The 21063-nt window shown below is 37.4% G+C and overlaps 2 protein-coding genes across 18 annotated transcripts in view; one reads left to right on the top strand and one right to left on the bottom strand.

The window, feature by feature from the left end:
• Positions 1–2287, top strand: part of PPFIA2 (PTPRF interacting protein alpha 2) — a 342104-nt gene extending 339817 nt beyond the window's left edge. For all 17 annotated transcript variants that reach the window (XM_027679792.1, XM_027679790.1, XM_027679791.1 and 14 more), the window contains one exon: positions 847–2287. The gene's annotated coding sequence lies outside the window, so the exon portion shown is untranslated. The remainder of the gene's footprint in view (positions 1–846) is intronic.
• Positions 2288–3650: 1363 nt separating this feature from the next.
• ACSS3 (acyl-CoA synthetase short chain family member 3) overlaps positions 3651–21063 on the bottom strand; it is a 97478-nt gene continuing 80065 nt past the window's right edge. Inside the window, exons 12-16 of the mRNA XM_027679806.1 lie at positions 10417–10498; positions 9314–9436; positions 4951–5050; positions 4696–4871; positions 3651–4420 (exon numbers count right to left, since the gene is read on the bottom strand). Of these exons, the coding sequence (XP_027535607.1) occupies positions 4355–4420; positions 4696–4871; positions 4951–5050; positions 9314–9436; positions 10417–10498 (547 nt within the window). The 3' untranslated portion in view covers positions 3651–4354. The remainder of the gene's footprint in view (positions 4421–4695; positions 4872–4950; positions 5051–9313; positions 9437–10416; positions 10499–21063) is intronic.

Below are 21063 nucleotides of genomic sequence, written 5' to 3'. Positions count from 1 at the left end.
CCTGTTCCAGTGCACCCTCAGTATCAAAAATTTAAGAACAATTAAGACTGCTGATGCTGGCCATTTAATGTTGCAAAGTTTACCACAGAGGACAGAGCAGACAGCTTTCTGCTGTGGTGGCTGTATGTTGCTCAGCTGAGCAACCTAATGCCTTTCTCTTATAAACACTTGTCATCACCAAGTCAGAAGGCTCAGTCAGGACAGTTTTGTTGCCACTGGCTGGGGCAATAGAACATACTAGTTTCACTTCTATTCTAATGAAATATTAAAGGGGATTTGGCAAAATCAACAATGTACTTTACCAATGAAGGGTTCCAAAGAGGATTTGTAAAGACAAATGGGGAAGCAGCATTCCAAAAGGATGTGAGTGATAATCTGGAAGCAGCTGGCCATAGCAAAGAAATCATCAGGGTGAAAAAAGTAAATGCTGTTGAGCTGCAGTGAACTAGGAAGGAGAACCACAAAGTACACCAGCAAGGTCTGTACACTGAAAATGTGTGTTTAACCTTGTGCCAAATGGGCAAAGGTCTCCAGATGCAGGAAACTAACTCCAGTGCTGAATTAAAAGAGCAAGAAAACAACTATAAAATGAACATAAGCAGCAGTCTATTTTGATCTAGGACAAAAATCAGTATACATTAGTAAAATATTAAAATGCATCATTAATAGGTCTACATTGCAGATCTAAAATTAAACAAATGCATGCCTCTCACACATAATCAAAGACCATGTTTTATTAAAACATGCAATAGCATAGTTAGTGATATATTTTCTGTTGTCATTGCATCCTAGACCAAATTAGAAACAAAGAACCTCACTAATTAATGTTTATTTTTTTCCCCTTAGATGTCATCCCTTTCTTCTACTTTACTTGAAGTGCACTATCACTACTTAGGAAAAGAGCATTAAAACTCTCTGCAAGAACAGGGTAATAGGGAAGAAAATACATAAAGTTTATCAGACAAATACATATGATGTTCCTTTCATGTACTTAAAACAAGAATAAAAAATACCTAAATTACTAAAAAAAATAATAAAAAAAAGGAAAACAAAACAACCTCCCTTTTTTTCTCTCAGCATCTCTGTCATAAAAAATTTGGCAGTAGTGCACATCCAAAGCTTTTATCAAACAAAGCCACTCATCTTTACATTGTTCCATCTGTTTTATTGTAAAATACTAGACATTTACGTATTTACTGTGTATGTATTTCTTTTAAAATGTGTAAGTCTTATGTAAATGGATATAAATATGATTTTTTAAAAAATAAAATCTATGGTACATGGGGTCTCAGTGCAAACATTTGACAACACGGTGTCAATAATACTGTTTGTATCTTTCCATTCCACCATTTTTACAGTTTTTGGATTGTAACAGTCAAATGAATATGTTTAGCAGAGTTAGAAGCTTCAACATGTTCCTACTGAGAAAAATCTGTCAATACTAAAAGCTGAACACCTGCCTCTGATGATGTATAATAGAATACATAACCTGGAACTGGAGCCAAAATGGACCTCTAAAGACAAAATGGAAATGTCAGATATCTGTAGAGAAGAACTATGATGGCTCACCTCTTAAAAACAAATAAATAAACCCAGGAGAACTGTTTATTAAAAAAAAGCAATTTAATAAAACATGATTTATACAAAAAACCAAAAACTTTCTTCTATGTTACCTGCGGACCAAGAAGAATCTTGCTTTACCAAGAGCCACCTTTTTGTTCCAGGATCTTGAAACACCAGCCAGCATTGGAAAAGTAAATCTAATATTTGCATAGAATCAGATTCTTGTTTCCAGATATATTCAACAAAGAAAAAGAAAGACAAGAGAAGCCAAACCCCACCATTTCTTCATTCTAACAGAGCATTAGGCTCCTGTCCAATGTTACGCTTTTAGCCAAGATGGCCTTGCTGAGACTTCACAGAAGTCAGTTTTATCAGAGGAAATAACTGAAAGACAGAGTGATTAATATATAATGTATAAAAGTTTAGAAGAGCAACTATTACCTGCTGTGGCTTTATTTGGTGGTGTTATTGTTGTTTATTCTTTGTTTAAATGGGAAGTTTCAAAGTAAGACCTACTTAATAGTCATTTACCTATTTGCTATTTTTCTGCTGCTTGATCTTAGCTCAAGACCTGTCTTTTAGTTATTTCTTTAAGCAGTTTGATCTGCAATGTTTGCACGTACATAAACATTTGTTTTGTCTATTTTCATTTGGCAAACTTCGGTCAATCAGATGGTGAAAAATTTTTCTCCCCCAATGTCAATAAAAAAAGAATTCAGTGCTATTTGTGTTTATAAGTCTATTAAGCTTGGTACATAGGAGTATTAAATTTGGAAACCAGATGCTTCTCATGCATAAACACATTTTGACACTAACTGACTATGAGTCAGAATCCGCCACGAGAGGGAGCAGTGAACTTGCTGAAGGGTGTGATATAATGGCAGGGTTACAACTGTATAAAGCCAAGGCTCTTGTAAATACAGTTCCTCGGGCTTGACCGACATCGTTGCTGATGTTCTTTCTCCCCCTCCTCCCTCAGCCTCTTTCTGGATTATTTTAGTGCAGAATATCACAAAGTAAAACAATGCAAACACCATTGGCAGTGGTTGCAGTATCATATGAATACACGTTTCCTTGTAAACACCCGCTCACATTTTACAGAATTTCTTTTGCAGCCCACATTGTCACAACCCACACTAAAATTTAGGGGATGGGGTTAAATGAGATGTGTTGGGGAAAAAAATGAGCCAGATCTTGTGACCAAAGCTGAAGTTATCCTGCCCCAGAAGTACAGCACCGTTAGCAAAGCACCCTGCTGATTCTTAGAGCCATTAGCATTAACAGTCCAGACTCTCACAACATGTTTGACCCTCTGTTCAGATTGAGATTTTCAACTAAATTGAATAACTGAGCAGCGGCGGCAGGGTTGGGGAGGGCTACCTTATACAATGATTTGGCAAAGAACAACTACAACTACAGCACAGACTCGAACTAGGCTGTTTTATTATATGACTGTATGACCTGTTTCAACATGACTGGCTGTGCTGTATGCAGTCCCAAGTGAAAAAACACAGGGACATTTTACATAGTTCTTATGCAACTAGTAGAGCTCACCGACTCCACAAAAGATCACAGGCACAAGGCACCATCAGGGTATGGCTCACAGTAAGTAGCACCGATCTATCACCTTTTATCTCCCACATCAATCTGTTGGTTTATTTCATCACTTTACTTAACTCTATCCACCAGCACACAACAGTATTTCTGGACTCTTTTGAGGACCTCTCTTATATACCAACATCATCTGAATTTATGTGTTGCTTACTGTTTCTACCTCTGGAAAGCACTGCTGAGTTTGAATAACTTCTCTGCTTTTAAACTTTTCTGTATATGTATATTTTTTAAAGCATTTTTACCTTTATTGTTCAATTAAAAACCTGCAGCTTAAGAAGTATGTAGAGAGTGTATCCTCCATCCCCTGGCTTGTTAAGAACCCTGTAACTATTCTGAAATGGCCTTTAAATTCCAGGATAAGCTGCTTAGTATCTGTATTTGCTAAATTTCTTGGTTATATATACCTCAGCAAAAGCACATTCTGGTTATCCTTATCATAGGGATATTTTTTTAACAAAAAAATTATCAGAAAATGCAAAGAGTAAATGCCTGCCTTTATTTAAAATACGTGTGTACACGTATTTTAAGTGGACAAATGAGGATTTTCACATATTTGAAAGCCGGAAATTATTTATCATTCTACAAAAAAGACATTTCAGAAAGTTATTGAGTAAAAAAAAATTATAGGAATCTAATTTATAGCAGAAAGTCTTAGGAAAAAAAGAAATCAGTGGAATCAAGAAAATTAATTATAAAATTTTTAATTTTAGAAAAATTTAAAAGATGTAAAGGCTTCTAATTTACAAGTGAGAACAATTTATGTCTTCAACAATTTTCACAGTTAAATTCCTATTTATTGCTGTCCTCAGTTCATGACTTACTTTTTGTAAGCTGTTGTAGCCAAACTCAAGTTACTGGTCACATTATACAAAAACGGATTGAAATGAAAGGTTACATGACATCATATAGATAATCCCATGACTCCTCCCCTTTAGGACTATAGAAATGTATGAATTCTATGTGCAATTCTTAGCCATCTTAATAACCAGCATATATTCACAACATGCAGAGACTTTACTATGGGTCATTGGCTGTGACAAGATGGTAAAGAACACAGTAATGTTTCTGCAGTAAAAACATTTTGTTCCAAATCATGACTAGTTTTTAAAATGTGGTAATCTTAACAGAAAGTCTCTTTGTACACTTCTGTAATTAAAATGTTTGTTATTGATCCCATTTAATTTTTCTTTAGCAGTTCTTCAATGTGTTTAAACACGCTAGCATCTTCAATGGTTGGTGTTATCTGAAAAGGAAGAATATATAGAAGCATGTGAGAGTAGACAGAATTTCATTCAGAGATTCTTCTAAATCTAGCCTTCAAAAGCAATCAACAAAAAAGTATCGGGAAAGCTCTGAAGCATAAAAACCTTTTGGGTAAGTCACAGTAGAAATAAAATATAACATACTACCTTAAGTCATGGACCAGCTACAGAACAGTCAAGAGAATTAAAACCATAATGTTGTGCCTTCAGGTGTGCACGTGCACCTAATTTATTAAAGCACACATCTCCAACTTGCCTTGTATGGCTTTCCACTGACAAGTGCAGAAAGAGCCGAACGTGGTATCTTGCCAGAGCGTGTTTTTGGCAGCTGTTTCACAAACATCCCCTTCTGGAAAGCTGCTACAGGGCCAATGTTAGTTCGAACTCGCTCAACAATCTCATTCAAAATCTTATTCTCTTCTGTCTTTATACCTGGTGAAGAAAGCCATATCCTTTACCTTTTCTGAGACTTTTGCAAGTCTTAGTGACATCAGTATCAGTGAGCTCTCACCTTGTCTCAGTACACACAGCGCAAATGGAACATGTCCTTTTAAAGGATCCTCCTGGCCCACAACAGCACAGTCCGCCACAGCAGGATGGAAGAGAATACACTGAGGGATAGAAAACAGAACTAAACTGAACTAATAATATAATAGATGGACATTCAGTGAAAAAATTCCACAGTCATGGACACTTAACATATTTACTTCTTACATTTTGACAGCAAAAGGTATTTAGTCAGTACACCTGAGGATTCCAATTACATGTGTTGCAGATGTATATGAGTGTATACTTTCATACACACAGTTAAATGTATTTCTCAAACAAACACAAAAAGTAAGAGCTATGGAAGCACAAGATAGAAATCTAGAACAAATCAAAGGTAATTTCTTTGGGAGAGTATCACATCTTTGTTTTTTTAGTGAGATCTTTGCTGGAACAAATAACAGTAGTCTAACATTATAATTAAGATGGAGTTAAATGCACGGAGTAAGGACCAAAACTACAGAAGCACTCCTACTACAGAGCTATAAAGTCATATTGGTTTATTCTCTCTGACTCTTATCTTTTTTATTCTTTGCTGCTATAAAGGTATAGTTTCAACCAAGGCAAAATACAGGCCTAGCCTCAGCTTGCAGCCAGCCTAGCTCAGCTCACTCTCTTGGAACCATTACGTCTCAGCCTCCTGAGACAAAAAAGGCAATTAAACCAGAGGCCCCCTCCTTCCCAACGCACGTTACACAATAACACATTGACAAAAATACTCCAAATTTTCATTTAGTTAAAAAAAAGTAAAACATTCTCTCTTCCTTCCAATTAGCTAGCTGAGGTTCTCACTTCCTGGAAAACAGTCATCAAGATGTCTCAGTACGTACCAAGATTGTGTCACTAAGTCTGGGACAAAGCTGGGCTTAAGATGCCATGAATTGTGAATCTTCTTCCAAAGTAACTGGCTATTTTCATGTAGCTATCAGTGTGCCTTGGGGCATCTTGCTGTCAACAGTGCTTTCAGCACTTTTCAGTCCTCTGGACTGAACTACAAAGAGAACCTAAACATGACCCTACACAAAGGCCACATCATGTGACTGTGCATACAAGAGCTATGTTCTTGCTAATAACTGAACTTCACATACTGTGTTGCCAAAATCAAAGGCAATGGGATGACTAACTAAATTTTAAGAAAAAAGGCCATTTTTTGGTTGTTTTTATTAAGTAGGAATACCACATTTCTACTGGCTACTCATACAATGGCATGTGAATAAGGAAGACAGGAAAAGTACAAAGAAGACAGAGAAAAAAACCTGAAGAAATGGAAAGCTGAATCACTGTTGTTCCAATTAACAAAAGGAAAGCTCTTGTTGACCTGTTTGTGAAACCAATGGGGAAGGAACAATTCAAAGGGTTTCCTATAACCCATCCTCAAAACAGATTTCACTATCCTTGGGCATTATAGTCAGAAAGGTGAAACTCACTCTCTGTGTCATGGTCACTATACCAAGATACAACATACACCAAGATCAAACTGTTTCTAGCACACTTTGTTTGTCAGAAGCTATAGTCGCTTCACGAACTATGATCCTAGAAATATCCCATGCTAGAAAAAGGGCAAATGGAAAACACCGACCTTAATAGTAGATGCATGGTCTATCAAAGTACAAAAGCATGAACATTTATGCACAGCTTTTGAAACTGTATATTTTTTCACAGGAATTAAATAGGATGTGCACAAGCTACATATAGAACAGAGGGCTGGGCTTACCCCAGAATTAGAAGGGCAGAGGAGCCTGCTAGATAAAAAGCTGAAGCTAAATATATACTTATACATTTGAATTCAGGTGCAGCCTGCTTTTTACAGAAGTCATTGTAACCACACTGACAAATCATACAGGAATGAATTCTTACACAACTCCAAATCTCTATGGTATTTCAGTGCATCACATACACTTAATGCACTTTGGTCACTTCTAGGCCAAGCCTCAATAATGCATTTTTTTCCTGTTCTGACCTCTTGACCCTGGCCACAAAAACTTGAGAGCCATATATAACAACAACAAGAACAAAAGGAAAGGAAAAAAAAGGAAAGGAAAGAAAAGAAAAATCCAATGAATTATGGAAAAGTAGACAGTAAGGTCTACAACTAGAGGATTGTTTTCCATAAGAACGCAGGAAAAAGGTCTGCGGTAACCTCACATTACCATTAAATACCATAATTACCTGCCAGGCATCAACAGGACCCCTAAGGTAGAGATTTAAGTATTGCCAGCTTGTTTTGTAGTAGCTTGTTTTGGCCATTCCAGACTGTCACTTATTCATAAGAATCTGATGGTTAGCTGGAATATTGCAGTTACTGTAGTATTTTTCTTCAGTCTATCCAAAATGCTATCAACTTTTCAAATGCTAACTTCAAATGATTGAAATTAGTAATTAGGAAATACTAAAAAGATTATAAAGTACTAATTTGAAAATTATCAAACTTTGTAAAACAACTGAAAATAACAGAATTAGCACTAGACATTTAAAAATTGTTTAAAAGTAATAAAAAACTTGAAGTGAAATGGCTTTCCTGGAATGATCACTGGGCACAAAGATGGATGCAAAGGAAAGGGATTTCTCATGCTAAATTCCTCAATTTCAAGTCTGTTGCCTCAGATAGTCAAGATTCAATTTCGGTGTTTTTCAGAAAGGGGCAAGGAGGGACACCATAGATTTACAGACAAGAGTCAGATGAACCAAGACAAGTTGAGGCTACCATAATGGCTATCCTTCACTGACTGGCAAAGTAAAAACACCTACTGCATTCCGTAAACATGGAGCTCCAATGGTATTAGTAGATACCTTAGACAAAGAAACTAATTGTTTAGAACACAATAAAGCTGAAATACTTAGTCAAAGCATTAGCAAAAAACTTGTTATGCTTGTAATGCAGCTATAATGTAAATGCAGATAATATACTTGCTCAACAAGGTGACTGTCACTTAAATAGATGGCGATTCAATGAACCTCTAACTCTGTATTTACTGATCTTACTGAGAAGCTAATTGTGGTATTCTTAATGTTTTCCCATTTAACTATGCTGTGCCTATATTAACACCACTCTTGGTTTTTAGCTTCGTTCAAAAGATCAATAGAAAAGCCTCTAGAATGTCAGAGTGATGAAACATTTTTATGTTTCTAGGGGAAAGACCTAACTAGCAGGCAGACAAACAGACACTGAGCTCAGTATGATGGATACAAAGGTAATACAACAGAGGACGTGACTCAATTCATCAGTTGTTATAGTAGTTTCAGATTAAGGCTGAAGCAAAGAAACAATGTCCAGCTCAGACCCTGAGGGACTGAGATTCCCTGTTGCACTTTAGAAGGGCAACACAAAAACCTGATTTCTAAGGGAAAGAGGCTTAAGCAAACTAAAAGCCACCTTTACATGAGTCAGGGCAGCAGCTCATTTAGCTCCCTGGCTAACCAGTTCTCAATGGATTGACTATATTTATCTGAATTTGTTCACTTCTGTGTAATCAGAATTTCTTTTATTCTAAGTTTCCTAGCCCTTAAAAAACATAGTCGCTAGCCTAACAGACATTACAAACAAAAAAATTACTAGTTTTTGATTGAGTGAACAGTTAAATTCCCAGTCCTTATAAGTGTATTTTTATCTTGTACATGCCCAGCACACCTTTTCCTATACTCCCTGAATAAGCAATTGATATGTCATCAGGGAAATTTGTAACTGGCAATCAATCACAGCAGTTCCAGAGAGGTGAGTGAACAATGATATGAAATTCAGACACTATTATGAACTGCACTATTTTCAACTTTTTTGAGTTGCATGGGTATGACATTAATGACTTTCAACTTAACAGCAGGTTTTTTTACAGAAATTTTCATTGTTCATTTAGCACTGCTCATACAGTAAGAGGCAAAACAGCTGTCAAGAAAATGTGAAGGAAAGTCTTCAAATCAAGAAATGTGAGGCTATGTGAAAAGAATTCAGCCAACACTGAGCACTATATTTTAGGAATAAAAGTTTCTACTCCTCAGTAACTACAGTAGTTGGTGAAACTACCTGGCACACTGACTCTACATTATCTTAACATATTCCCAAACAAATACGTTATCAGAGCCAACAGTTATGCTTCCCATATGTCTGTCTCATCAATCCCATGGTACAAACTGCTTATTACTGACTATATTTATTATGTTCTGCAAAGCACCTTAATAGGAAGAACTTGAAGTAGAAAATGTTTTGGTTAAAAGTACCAATGGAAATGCAAACAACAAGAGCAGAAAGAAAATGAGAGATTTTGTGAGATTTTCAGTCTCAGCTTGTTCTATTCAACTTTCACTCTTCTATTTTGCTGTCAAGCAATGCTAACCTCTTCAATCGCACCTGCTGAAATTCTGTGTCCGGCAACATTGATCACATCATCAGCTCGAGACATGACATATAAATAGCCATCTTCATCCATATAGCCAGCATCCATAGTATCATAATATCCCTAAACATGATACAATAAAAAATAAATTCAAAAAGAGTACTAGAAATACCCATTAATTTACCATGAAACCAACAACAACAACAACAAAAAATCATTCCTTTTCCACATTAAATATGCTTTTGGTGCTTGAAAGATTTAATTCTGTAATATTTTTCACTATTTTTATGTCATAATATGCCATGCAGCTCCCTTTCCATAAGGGTTTTGTAGTCTTTGTTAATACAGAACAGAAGACAATCGACAAATCTGGATTTCTTTCCAACTCTGCTTACTTTGATTCCTGACAGCTTGGAGAAGGATGTTGCCTGGATCCACACAAGGAGAATGGAACTGCTAAATATAATAACCAGTTGTCAATTGTCCTAAAGATATTCCTGTTTGCTGTATCCAAACATACATCATCATCGTGAAGCAACTGCACACAGGAAATAATTTGCCTGACCAATTCACTCATTTACTTTTATTGATCCAAACCTTCCATTCTGAACATTTGTATAGGGCCAATCTAGTTATTTCTACAAGGAAAGGAGGAAGCCAGTCCTTGAATAGTTCATCTGACAAGGAAACAAGGAGCCTCCAACATATTTAGGTGCAGAGCGGACAAGTGTGTATTTTGGACTGATACCAAGCTAGCATGACTGCATGTCAACAGGATTAGTATATTTGAAGCTATGCTAGACTAAGGTCACAGGGCTATATCCTTTATTAGATCAAATGACATAAAATGACTTTTTGACTCAGAAGCTTGAGGTTTACTTCTGTTTCAGATCTTAAAAAACCCACAGTATGCCCAAGGGCTTAAATTACAGATGAAAAAAGTTTTACCTTGAAATGCTTTTAATTGTATGCACATATATCAAAGATCTCAAATTAAATTAAGATATGAAAATTTATGATAAACTGTTATCCAGGTTAAATCTATTATCATTCAGTTCTGCAGAATTTCTAAAAATGTATATAATTTATTTCATAATTCTTACAGGAAATTTTTGGAAATATAACTTCTGGAATGTTTCTTTATTTTCCCAAAGACCTGAGAATGCTCCAGGAGGCAAAGGCAACCTTAAATTGAAAAGAGCAGAGGGAAGTATTAAGAAATACAGATATAACAAGTACAACTCATGCTCTCCATTCATACTTGATATTCAGATAAATAATCATTGTTTTTACAATCAAAAAACAGTTCAGCTTAATAATATGCTGATAACATAAAAAGACCTTATATTATTGTGAACATATGCATACAACTCGGCACTGTATCCAGACCTTACCTTTTAGAGTTGTGGTGGGGAAAAAAAAGTGTTTTTCCCCCGGAGTTAAAAAAAAATGGTAACCCCCTTGGGGTTGATCCAATCAGCGCCCCTACAAAATTTAAACATATCACACCAGATCGGAAAAGAAGGATGATGAGGTAGTTGAAGGAGAAGTGGCCATGTTCTGAGACCACGAGGGGAGAAGGGGTAGGAGCCCTGCTGGGGGCCACGGCCCCCAGCCACCCCAGATGGGGCTGCAGAAACTCGGAAACAGTGTTAAACTGGACCGAGGTCTGTGACTGAGAAGCTGGGAGTCTTTCTCCACTGTGAGTGGGCAGCAGGAGCGGCAGCAGAGACAGCACTGAGCAAAGAACCATGGCAGAAAGCCAAGAGATAAGAAGCAGCAGCAAAGGCGGCATGCAGCCAAGCAGGAAGACACACAGATGTCTAAGAGAGAGAGAGAGAGAGAGAGAACTAAGCTCTACAGAAAGAGTATTGGGGTAAGAACTGAACCAAACCTCCCAAAACTCTTTCGAGACCCCTCCTAAGAGGGGGAGGTGGACTCCTACTTGAGGGGAGTCCTAAAATGCAGCATGCAGCAGAGAGAGAAAGGAGCTAAGAAGCTCAGATGTCCTGGAAGCTGGACCAGGACGGCCAGACGGAATGCGGAGGAGGGCCCTGTCCCCCCGCTGCTGCCAGGCTGGCAGACTGAGACAGAGCACAGGAGCTCTGATAGAACGCTTAAGGCAAAGACTGAACTGAAAGCTGCCCTAACGTTCTGACTCAAGGGGAACTTAAATCCCCTGAGGAAAGGGACTGTCACGAAGACCCCTGCACTTTGTGATATGACGTGGTGAGGCGAGCCTTTGTCCCAGCTATCGCAGTCCACGGGAGAGAGAGACCTTCGCTTGGAGTCGAAGGGCCGAGAGGAGACCCCCCTTGTGTGTAATGGAGAGAGAGATCCAGCTACAACAATCCAGCTATAGCTGCTGCATTGAGGAGAGACTGCTGCCCTAAAGGTGGAAGAGATCTTTTCCTTCTTCCCTTCTGGACTTTTATTGGAGGGAAAAGAGATTTGATCCAATGTAAATACTGGTTTATCATAGGAGAGATAGTTAGGATTGTGTATATAATGTATTATAATATTTATTTGTGTATTGATTGTAATATAATTCCCTTCCCCCCATATTGAGTCTTGTGTTGGAAAACCCATCTCACACTGAGGTGAGATGTGGGAGGGGGGTTTGGATTCGGAAATTGGATTTTTGAGGGTCTCAAACCACCACAATATTACATAAGCATCTCAGTAAAATAATGTTTGATCTAGTAAACACCAAATATTGCACTATAAATATGTTAACAATATTCAGCTTTAAACATTTCTAAGGATTAAGAATCTGTCAGAAATGTGTGCATATATGCTATGATACAGGCAATTTCATTATTATAGGTATCTTTTTCTCTAACACCCATACACCACTCACATGTGCATAGACAGATGGATTATCAGATACACAAATCTTCTGTTTCTGTAAAAAGATGTAGCTCAAAGGACTTCAACCATGAGAATATGAATAAAAATGTTTTTCTTTTATATTTAAACTGTGGTTAATATTATTGGAAATACTGGAGGAGTTCTTTGAAAGGATATTGATAAAAGTCACTAGTAGAACTTTCTAAAATAACTGGACTTACTTTTATTTTTTTTAAGAAGCAAAGTTGCAAAATTCTGGACTGCTTTATTTGCTGAGTTTTGAATGCACACTATACACCCCTTCGTCAGTCAACAATATGGGCATGAGAAAATATGGGACATTTCACATACATATCTGTCAGAAGAAGAGAAGCTGCAGAAGCTTCAGCTAACAAAGAAGTGGTTGTTTCTTCCTTCAAATCTCTGACAAGATTAAACACAGATTTCTTCAACTGCCTAAGAGATATATATTCAGGCATATCAACACAAGTTTTATCAAGTTTCCCCCTAATGACAGAGAGAGAATGATCATGCAAGCAAACATATTTATTTAGATAAAATCATAAACACCCCATACAGGTTTTACTAGCATATGCCTGCATTCCTAACTAGCAACTATTTATCTAGAGGCATTTTTTTCCTATTGATAGTGTCCCTGTGACACTGAAGGCAACATCTCTAGCAGTGAAACACTTCTGTAGCATAGCAACACTGGTATCATTACAAGTCTCCAGTGATGTTCAGGACACAAGAACAGGTGCCACCAGCTCTGTGACATGGACATTTCTAACATTATATTTACAAAAAGAATAGTTATCTACCTATCTATATACACACTAATCCTAAGTATGGCATAAATATAAATATAAATATGATATAAAAGGTACAAACTACATTGAAAAGGTCGTGTCATCCAGTAATTATTCCAATATCTGATTTTTTACAATCCTAGTTTTTTCAGCTTAATTCAGCTCAGTTAGCATAACAGAATATACTGCTATGAACACTACTTTCTCTGAGGGCTCTGGATCAACATGTCCCATAAATCACATTCCTTGAAAGTATGTTTAAGAAAGCATGGCCAGAAATGACAAGACACTTCCCAGGTAGTCATGCACGGTTCAGAAGGACGAGTTGGCTTCTGTCCATCTGGAAGGAATTCACTGCCTTATTTTAAGCTTTTCAATCTTAGTAAGCATCTCTGTGATATACAAACATGACCTATAGAGTGTTTGCTTTGAAAAAAAAAAAGATTAGAAAAACAATATATTGATCCTGGTGTTTATGAGTTTAAAAGAAAAAAATCTCTTGCTTAGATTCAAGAAAAACCACTAGAGAATGGCAGTTACTATGGTTGTTGCCTGGTTGCTAATAGCACAGCAATTCATAACAGTCATTGCAAATTTTGCACTTTAAATTCATTTAGCAGTCTGAAACATCCTTGTGATGGGAGAGAAAGGACAACTCATATTGATAAAGTCCTTAATTTCCCCACAGCTCTATTCAGTACTTTGCAGTTAGTCATTCAATAGGAAAAACACAATTTTACTGCTGAAATCAGAAAAGCATTTTCCTTTCTGTAATTATTCAGAAATCTAATCACTGAAGTGTGTAACATATCACCAAAAATATAATGCTTGCTCCCACCATTTCGTTTTGTTCTGTTTTTTCAGATTTTTATTTTCTTGGGGGGGTTGGGGATTGGGTAGAGGAGGGCAGGGGGTGTCTTATGTTTGACTGTGGTTTTTTTCTTTGGTTTGTTGGGGTTCTTTTAGGAAAATTGCATTGATAAGTACATCCACAGAACATATTTCCTGAGTCTGTGGAAAACAGATTGCTAAACTAGTGGCTACCCCAGGTATCTCTACAGTACATATCATGGCACAATACAGCATATCTGAAAATGTGCTTCCATAGCTTTCTGTGAAAGCTTACTTGCAATTAAGACCCCATTCATCCTCTAAGCAAAAAATGAATGCCATCTTCCATGTGTCCATCTTCCAGGCAAAATAGTTCCGGAGCAATGGGCACATACAATTCTTTCATGAGAGTAAAGCTCTTTGCATCATGACTGACTAGAATTTCTAGTTTCTGTGAAAACACAAATAATTATTAAAACTAATAAAGGCAGAATTCAGTTTGCCAGAACATAATTACATGTATTGGAATTTTGTCAGGACATTAGAACTAAAATTTCCAGAGCCAAAAATACCTCCAACCCACTGCTGTCAAGGAGAAGCCTGCCATAAATTCCAAAGGGAGCAGAACTGGATCACAATTACATGCAGGGAGCCAGAAGAGATAAAATGAGACAGTTAGAAAATAACAGCAACCAAAAGCAAACATCCCTTCCCTTTCTCAACCTCTCCATACAAAAAAAGAAACATTTTGGGATGTCTGGTTTCACACAATCACAGTCTCAATTAGGTTGGAAAAGACCTCTGAGATCACTGAGTCAAACCTATGACCTAACACCACCACGTGAACTCAATCATGGCACTAAGCGCCACATCCAGTGTTTCATTAAACACTTCCAGGGACAGTGACTCCACCATATCCCTGCGCAGTCCATTCCAATGTCTATTCACTCTTTCAGTGAAGAACTTCTCTCTAATGTCCCACCTAAACCTCCTCTGGTGCAGTTAAGGACTGTGTCCTCTTTTCCTATTGCTGGCTGCCTGGGAGAAGAGGCCAACCACCACAAGGCTACAGTCTCCTTTCAGGTAGTTGTAGAGACCAATAAGGTCTCTGTAATAAGATCTCCCTTGAGCCTCGTTTTCTCTAGGCTAAACAACCCCAGCTCCCTCAGCTGCTCCTCATAGGACTTGCGCTCCAGACCCTTCACCAGCCTCGCTGCCCTTCTCCGGACCCACTCCAGCAACAGTTTGTGTCTGTTCTTCCTAGGAAATAAAACACACATCTACAAGAATTCAATATTTAAAAACTGTTGCCTCTTTGACCAAACACTAAGTTGATACTCAAGACCTTTTGGGGTTATTTTTACTAAGAGGGTATATTAACCAAAAAATTCCAGGTATGCATAAGTAAGGATGATTGCCCCACAGATGGTCCTTCTTTCCTTTCACAAGAGAGAGGACCACAGAAGACTAAGACAGAAGGAAATATATTCCTTCATTATGATTCCCACAATATACAAAGAAGATGCTTTGCAAGGTTTTCCTTTGGGACATATTCACTGTATTTCTCTAGCTATCTGTTAACTCTCTCTCACCCTGCATGCCAAGCCACAAAGCAGCCAGTGTTGAGCCTTTGCATCTGCTATCAGTTTGAAGATGAGCCCTCCCTTACAGTAGTCTTGCTTTGATTTTCCATATGGTCCTAACTCTGGTAGCGTCTTCTGTCTTATAATTGCTTCTTCCTTCTGCAGAAGACAGTCACAAGCTTCAACAAATATAAATTCAAGACAAGCTTGCTAGTTTTTTCTAAAACGTGAATGTGTTTAGCAGCCATACTGGATCAGGTTAACTAGAGTCAACTCATCCCATTTAACTAGCAAAGAAGAGGCACAGTTTCAAATCCAAGTAGAGCTTCAAGCCCAAATTCTACACTGAGATAAATAAAAACATGTGAATGAAAAAGTTTACCTTTGGATTTCAAACCTCAAGGAGGATGCATAGGTCTGAATTTTGATCTCACTTATGCCAGTTTTTCACCAGTACAATTACAGCAGTACAATTATGCCACTCTCCATTTACTTCAGTGAAATCAAGATTAAAATTGTAGAACTACAAGAATATAGATCCAGGCCCATTTCTCATTTCAAGGTTGAATACATTTAGAACAGCATTAGGAAAACCAGGTAAACTCTGTAAATTAATGATGTAAAATATAGGGGTTCATTTAACAAAGATTCACTTTGGTTACACTTTACAAAGATAAGGAAGTAATTTCATTATAAATTGGAGAAAGTAAGACAGATAGATAAGCTCAACAGTGTCACAAAAAATCCTCTGAAGTACTTTAACAGAAACTGTTTTCTGTTAGACAATTTTAAATGATAATCATTATTTGTTTTTCAAGCATTGTTTCAAAATTCATTTAGTTTTCATACAACAGTGGCTGACCTTTCACAGAACAGTCCACCCTTCAGCTTAGCCCAAGAAAATCTGACTCCCATGTATCACACCCTTTCAAAATGCCACTCATCGAAATGGTATAAGATTCTTTGTTAATGGAACCAAGCAATTATAGACAGAGCATTCAAAAAATAGTTTACACAGAAAATCAGATTTCTGGAAGCACAAATGAAAGTCAAAAAACTATTGGAAAGGCTACCTTGCTGAAATTCAGAAAAGACATCCTTTTATTTTATGGTAGACAATAACACAGGCTGTTCATTATAGCCAGTCAAAGCAAGTGTAAGTCACTGTTAAATGAGTCTGGGCTTGTGAATGCAACTAAATCATCCTAATTGGCAGGTATAATTATTACTCAGCTTTTATGTAGTGCTGTGCATAAATATCACTTTTATATAAATTTTTGATTGCAAGTTTGAAAGACATCTGGAAGGTTTTTCAGACACCAGGAATAACAGCACATGAAAAAGGGTGCAGAAGAGTAGAGGATCTCAAATGTTCCATCTGCATGAAATACTACTTTAGTTAGCTGAAAGGGGTCACAAAAGTAGTTGGTCTCAGTGTGGATTTTGCAGAAAAAACAGAAAAAATACAGTTTAGTGGGGAAGAGAGAAAGCCATCAAAAACTAGTGGAAGTGGTTGGAAAAAGCTCAAAATAAAGAAAGTTCAAATGGTATGTACTCAGCCAGAGATCCGCTGGAAAACCCATCTTTGGAAAAATTGCTCTCACATTGGAAGTCCTACTTATTGTTTTACTTGTAAAGGAAAAAGACAAAGCTGATAAACATGTAGAAGACTGTCAGGGAGATAAATCTTTTTCTTTTGCAGATTCTTTATCTGAACTGACCTCCCATACAACACAGGCTAAAAGATGCCATCTACTAAATCCTGCCTGAACCCCACAATTTTTAAAATAGATATCTAGGCTTGACCTAGAAAATGTCAAAGTAAACCACCACACTCTCAAGAATTTGTTCCAATGGTTTAATACCTTCACTGTTAAAATGGTATTTTATTTCTCATCTGAATACATCTAGCTTCAGCTTCTGATCTCTTTATGCTAGATTAAACAGCCATCTCTCAGAGATGTTTCTGTCCTCTGGGTATTTCCTGGCCTTGACAAAGTTACTATTTTACTGATCTTGGATGAACCACATACCACACGTTTTCATACCACAAGCATTCCAGCACTATAATTCATATTTTCCCTAAAATCCAGTCACTTTCTCAATAGCCTTTTGAAATACAGACATAAGAATCGAACACAATGCATAAACAGATTTATTAACATCATATCCACTGACAGTAATGTTGCCTCCTTTTCAGCTTCCCTATTGAATAACAAGGAAACATATTACCTGCTTAGTTACAGTAGCAGCTACCTTTCATTCAAAGATCTTGTGTATTCAGAGGTTCATCCACTGTAACATAAAAAAGTCCTTTGAAAGGTACTGCTTTCTAGGGTTCTTCATCTTATAAATCTAGCAAATTTTCACTTGGCATAGCTGTATAGCCTTTATTTACAAGAACATATTGCCATTGCCTCCTGGTCTCCTTTTCTTCCTGGGCAGTAGGAGAATACAAACAAGAGCTGTGACCTTTCTCATAGGCATATCCCAAGTTAGAATGCCCAAATATTGACCCATCAAGTCTTACAAGATTTTTCTTTATTTTTTTTAAATGGGATACCAAGGTACTACAGTGTGTTGCAAGAGATCACATCTTTTTCTTTCCCTTTTCTTTCATTTAAGCTCTCTTGGTTAGCGTTGTTGTGCATTTTAAGAATTATATTCCTGGCCTCAGGGTGCTTCAGACTTCCCCATCAATACTGATTTTTTTTTGTTAATGCATTGTAAGAAATATTGAATGAGTAAGCTTTTTATTGAACATTTATTTGCTCGCTAAATACCATATAAAGATTGAATACCATACCACAAATAGGGAAACTGTAAATGGGTTGCTTACTTCTGAACAACATCTCTTCCACTAAAGGATATTCACTCTAAGGTATTTGCTTCAAAAGTACTATCATGTTTCTGTTTGGCTAACTTAAGATCTATAATCATAAGAAGCTGTAAATTTATCATTACAAATATTGACTATTAAAATGTATCATGAATATTATTTTTAAATACTTTACATTTTTACAGTACTGTACATAAAGTTATGCATGATTTTACTCTATGTAATGGAGTAATCATTTGAATAATTCTAACTCTTGACAGAACATTTTATTTTTCTTCCTCTTCCTCCAGTAATCCCAAATTCACAAAAAGAAATCCATAACATTAATACAGAGCCTCTCACACAGTCACTATTCTTAAATGCAATCTAACCAATGCAACCAAAGCATTTCAGAATCACTGCATGATGTAACTATATTGTCTCACCTCCTGCTAAATATGGAACATATTTACATGATTCTGTGCAGTGGAGATCAGTAAAGCAAACTTGCAAATACTTATCCTGCAAACCTCCATTATTATGGCACAAAATTAACTATATGAACATGAGAGGAAGTGTAACTAGGGTCTAGCAGGAAATTTACTGACAGTAACTACTCTATGGACAGAATGAACACAAGGTAAATGTAGTCCTATAGTTGTGGATGAATATAAAGAATAATGCTAGCTAATGAGACACTGCTGACAACTGCTTCAAAAAATAATGGGTTTGTGATCTTTATAATGTACAAGAGCAAAACTGAGTTTCCCACTGCACTGGAATTTAAATGGGATTTCTCTTTGTTAATGTTCCTTATAAGAACAGACAACTTGGAAAATTCTCATGGCTAATCATAATTACATGCACACACATACACATTTTCAAGTGTGTACTAATTACAGGCAGGCCAGAAAACTGCAAGCAGAAATGTGTCACTAAACCAGACTGGTCTTGCTAACGGAAATGGAGGTCATTCCTACTATCATTTTCACTTCAGAATAAATTCTCAGAATCTTTCATGTCCAAAAATTCTAGCCCAAAAAGGTACATACATAAATTTAAAAACAATTCATACAAGTCCATCCTCATGAGCTGCAGTCATCTTCATTTTCCCTTGTCTTTCCATCATCAATGTTGTGATGCTGCTTTCGATTACTTTATTCTGAAAGACTTCAGAAATCAAAAATATCATTGCATCATCCAGATAAATTAGCCTATATGAGAGTTCTCGTCAGAGAAAAATCTTTCCAAAGGGCAGAGATGATGGTTATATGAAAAGAAACCCAGGTATCAGTCAGGAGATGAGTAGAGAAAAAAAAATACTCAGGGCAGAAAGATGGAGTCATTAGATGTAAGAATTACCTTTCTAAAGTATCTGACTCCTGCAGGATAAAATTAAAATTTAAAGCTTTGCTGTAAGAATAGATATTTTAAATACTGTACTTATGAACACTGCAGGCCTCAAGCAGCCCCAGTCTTTACTGGGAGTTAAGCTGGGATAAAAATAACTGAGAAGGAGTACACCACTTCTGTGCAGTTGGCACTGTAAGCAGTGTACAGCCATTCTCCTTTCCAAGAAATACTGAAGGATATTTCTCAACTTGTAATATGCTGCAGATAAAGCAAACACCTGTTTTTTTTTCTCAAATAATATGCCATATTTTGCTGCTGAGAGTATGACAGAGTAATAGTAAGAACTATCCTGACTCACTCATTTTCTTCTAGCTGCATGGGGACATGTCCCTGGGGTGACAAACAAACACTGCTAGTAACAAGAATCATTCCCACTATTTTTAAGGGGTCTGTACATGTAGAAGACTGCTGAAGAAAGAAAAGGTTTCTTTGGAGGAGGGCTTTCTGGTTTAACTATGACCTGAGTGGCCATCACGCCTGTTATTTTGTTTCCTTTCCTTTCCTCCTGAAGGTGCTGTACCATACCGAGCAGTGTTTAGTAGGCAGTGGCCAGGGCCCAGCATGTCACAGTAAGCTGCCTTTCTCTGGAGCTGCCACAGCATTTTTCCTTCACAAATCTTATCGCTTTAACAGGGTCTCCCCCGGGCAGATGGAGCTCGTCAGCCCTGTAAGGCCATCCATCTAAGAGAAGGTCACTCTAAACAAACCTACGTCCTGAGGACCTCGCTGCCATTGTCCAAGCTCGCTCAGCCCCGGCAGATGAACCTTAGGATTAAAGGGTGGGCTCAGTTCAGCGCATGCTGTGTCTCACCTAAAAAAAAAAATCCATTGCGCAGGCTCGAAGGGTAAAGACCTTTCCCAAATCTTCGTTCGCGAAGACTGGCCATACATACAAAGTTCTTCAGGGATGAACTTCCAGACCATTGGAGAAGTTCTCCAAAAACTGGCCCATGTCCTCCCACATGCCATGCCACTCAAGGTTATCCACCCCTGGGGCAGGCCTCTGGAAAACTTCCCTAAAGATCGTGGTCCTGTCTTCAAACATGAGGTAGACCACACTGAGGAAACTTGAAAGACATAGCAACAAAATTATGCTATCCCTAGCATCCAGAGGGAATTCAAATTTTTTCAAAATCTGTTGTAGCAGACCTGAATGAGAAAGGAGTGAAAGGCTGGGAAAAATCACCCCCTCCCTCTCCCCCATGGGTTGGGTGCCATTATCAATAAACCCTCAGAGAAGCAATCCAGGGCACAACCCCGCATACACATTCCAAATGAAACTCATGGTCTTTGAGGTTACTACATTATAAACCAATGTCACACAACAGTATATCAACACAGGTATCTTGGTTCTTTTCCCTGTTTTGAAAAAGAGCACTGTGTTGGGCAAACAGTTCCACATATGTGAACATACATACAGGGTTAGGTGCCACACCGACATGAGTA

This window comes from Neopelma chrysocephalum, unplaced genomic scaffold (assembly GCF_003984885.1).
Source record: "Neopelma chrysocephalum unplaced genomic scaffold, ASM398488v2 Primary Assembly neopelma1_59, whole genome shotgun sequence".
Taxonomy (NCBI): domain Eukaryota; kingdom Metazoa; phylum Chordata; class Aves; order Passeriformes; family Pipridae; genus Neopelma; species Neopelma chrysocephalum.
The sequence above is the reverse complement of the archived record's forward strand: the minus strand, read 5'-3'. Positions and strand labels throughout refer to the sequence as shown.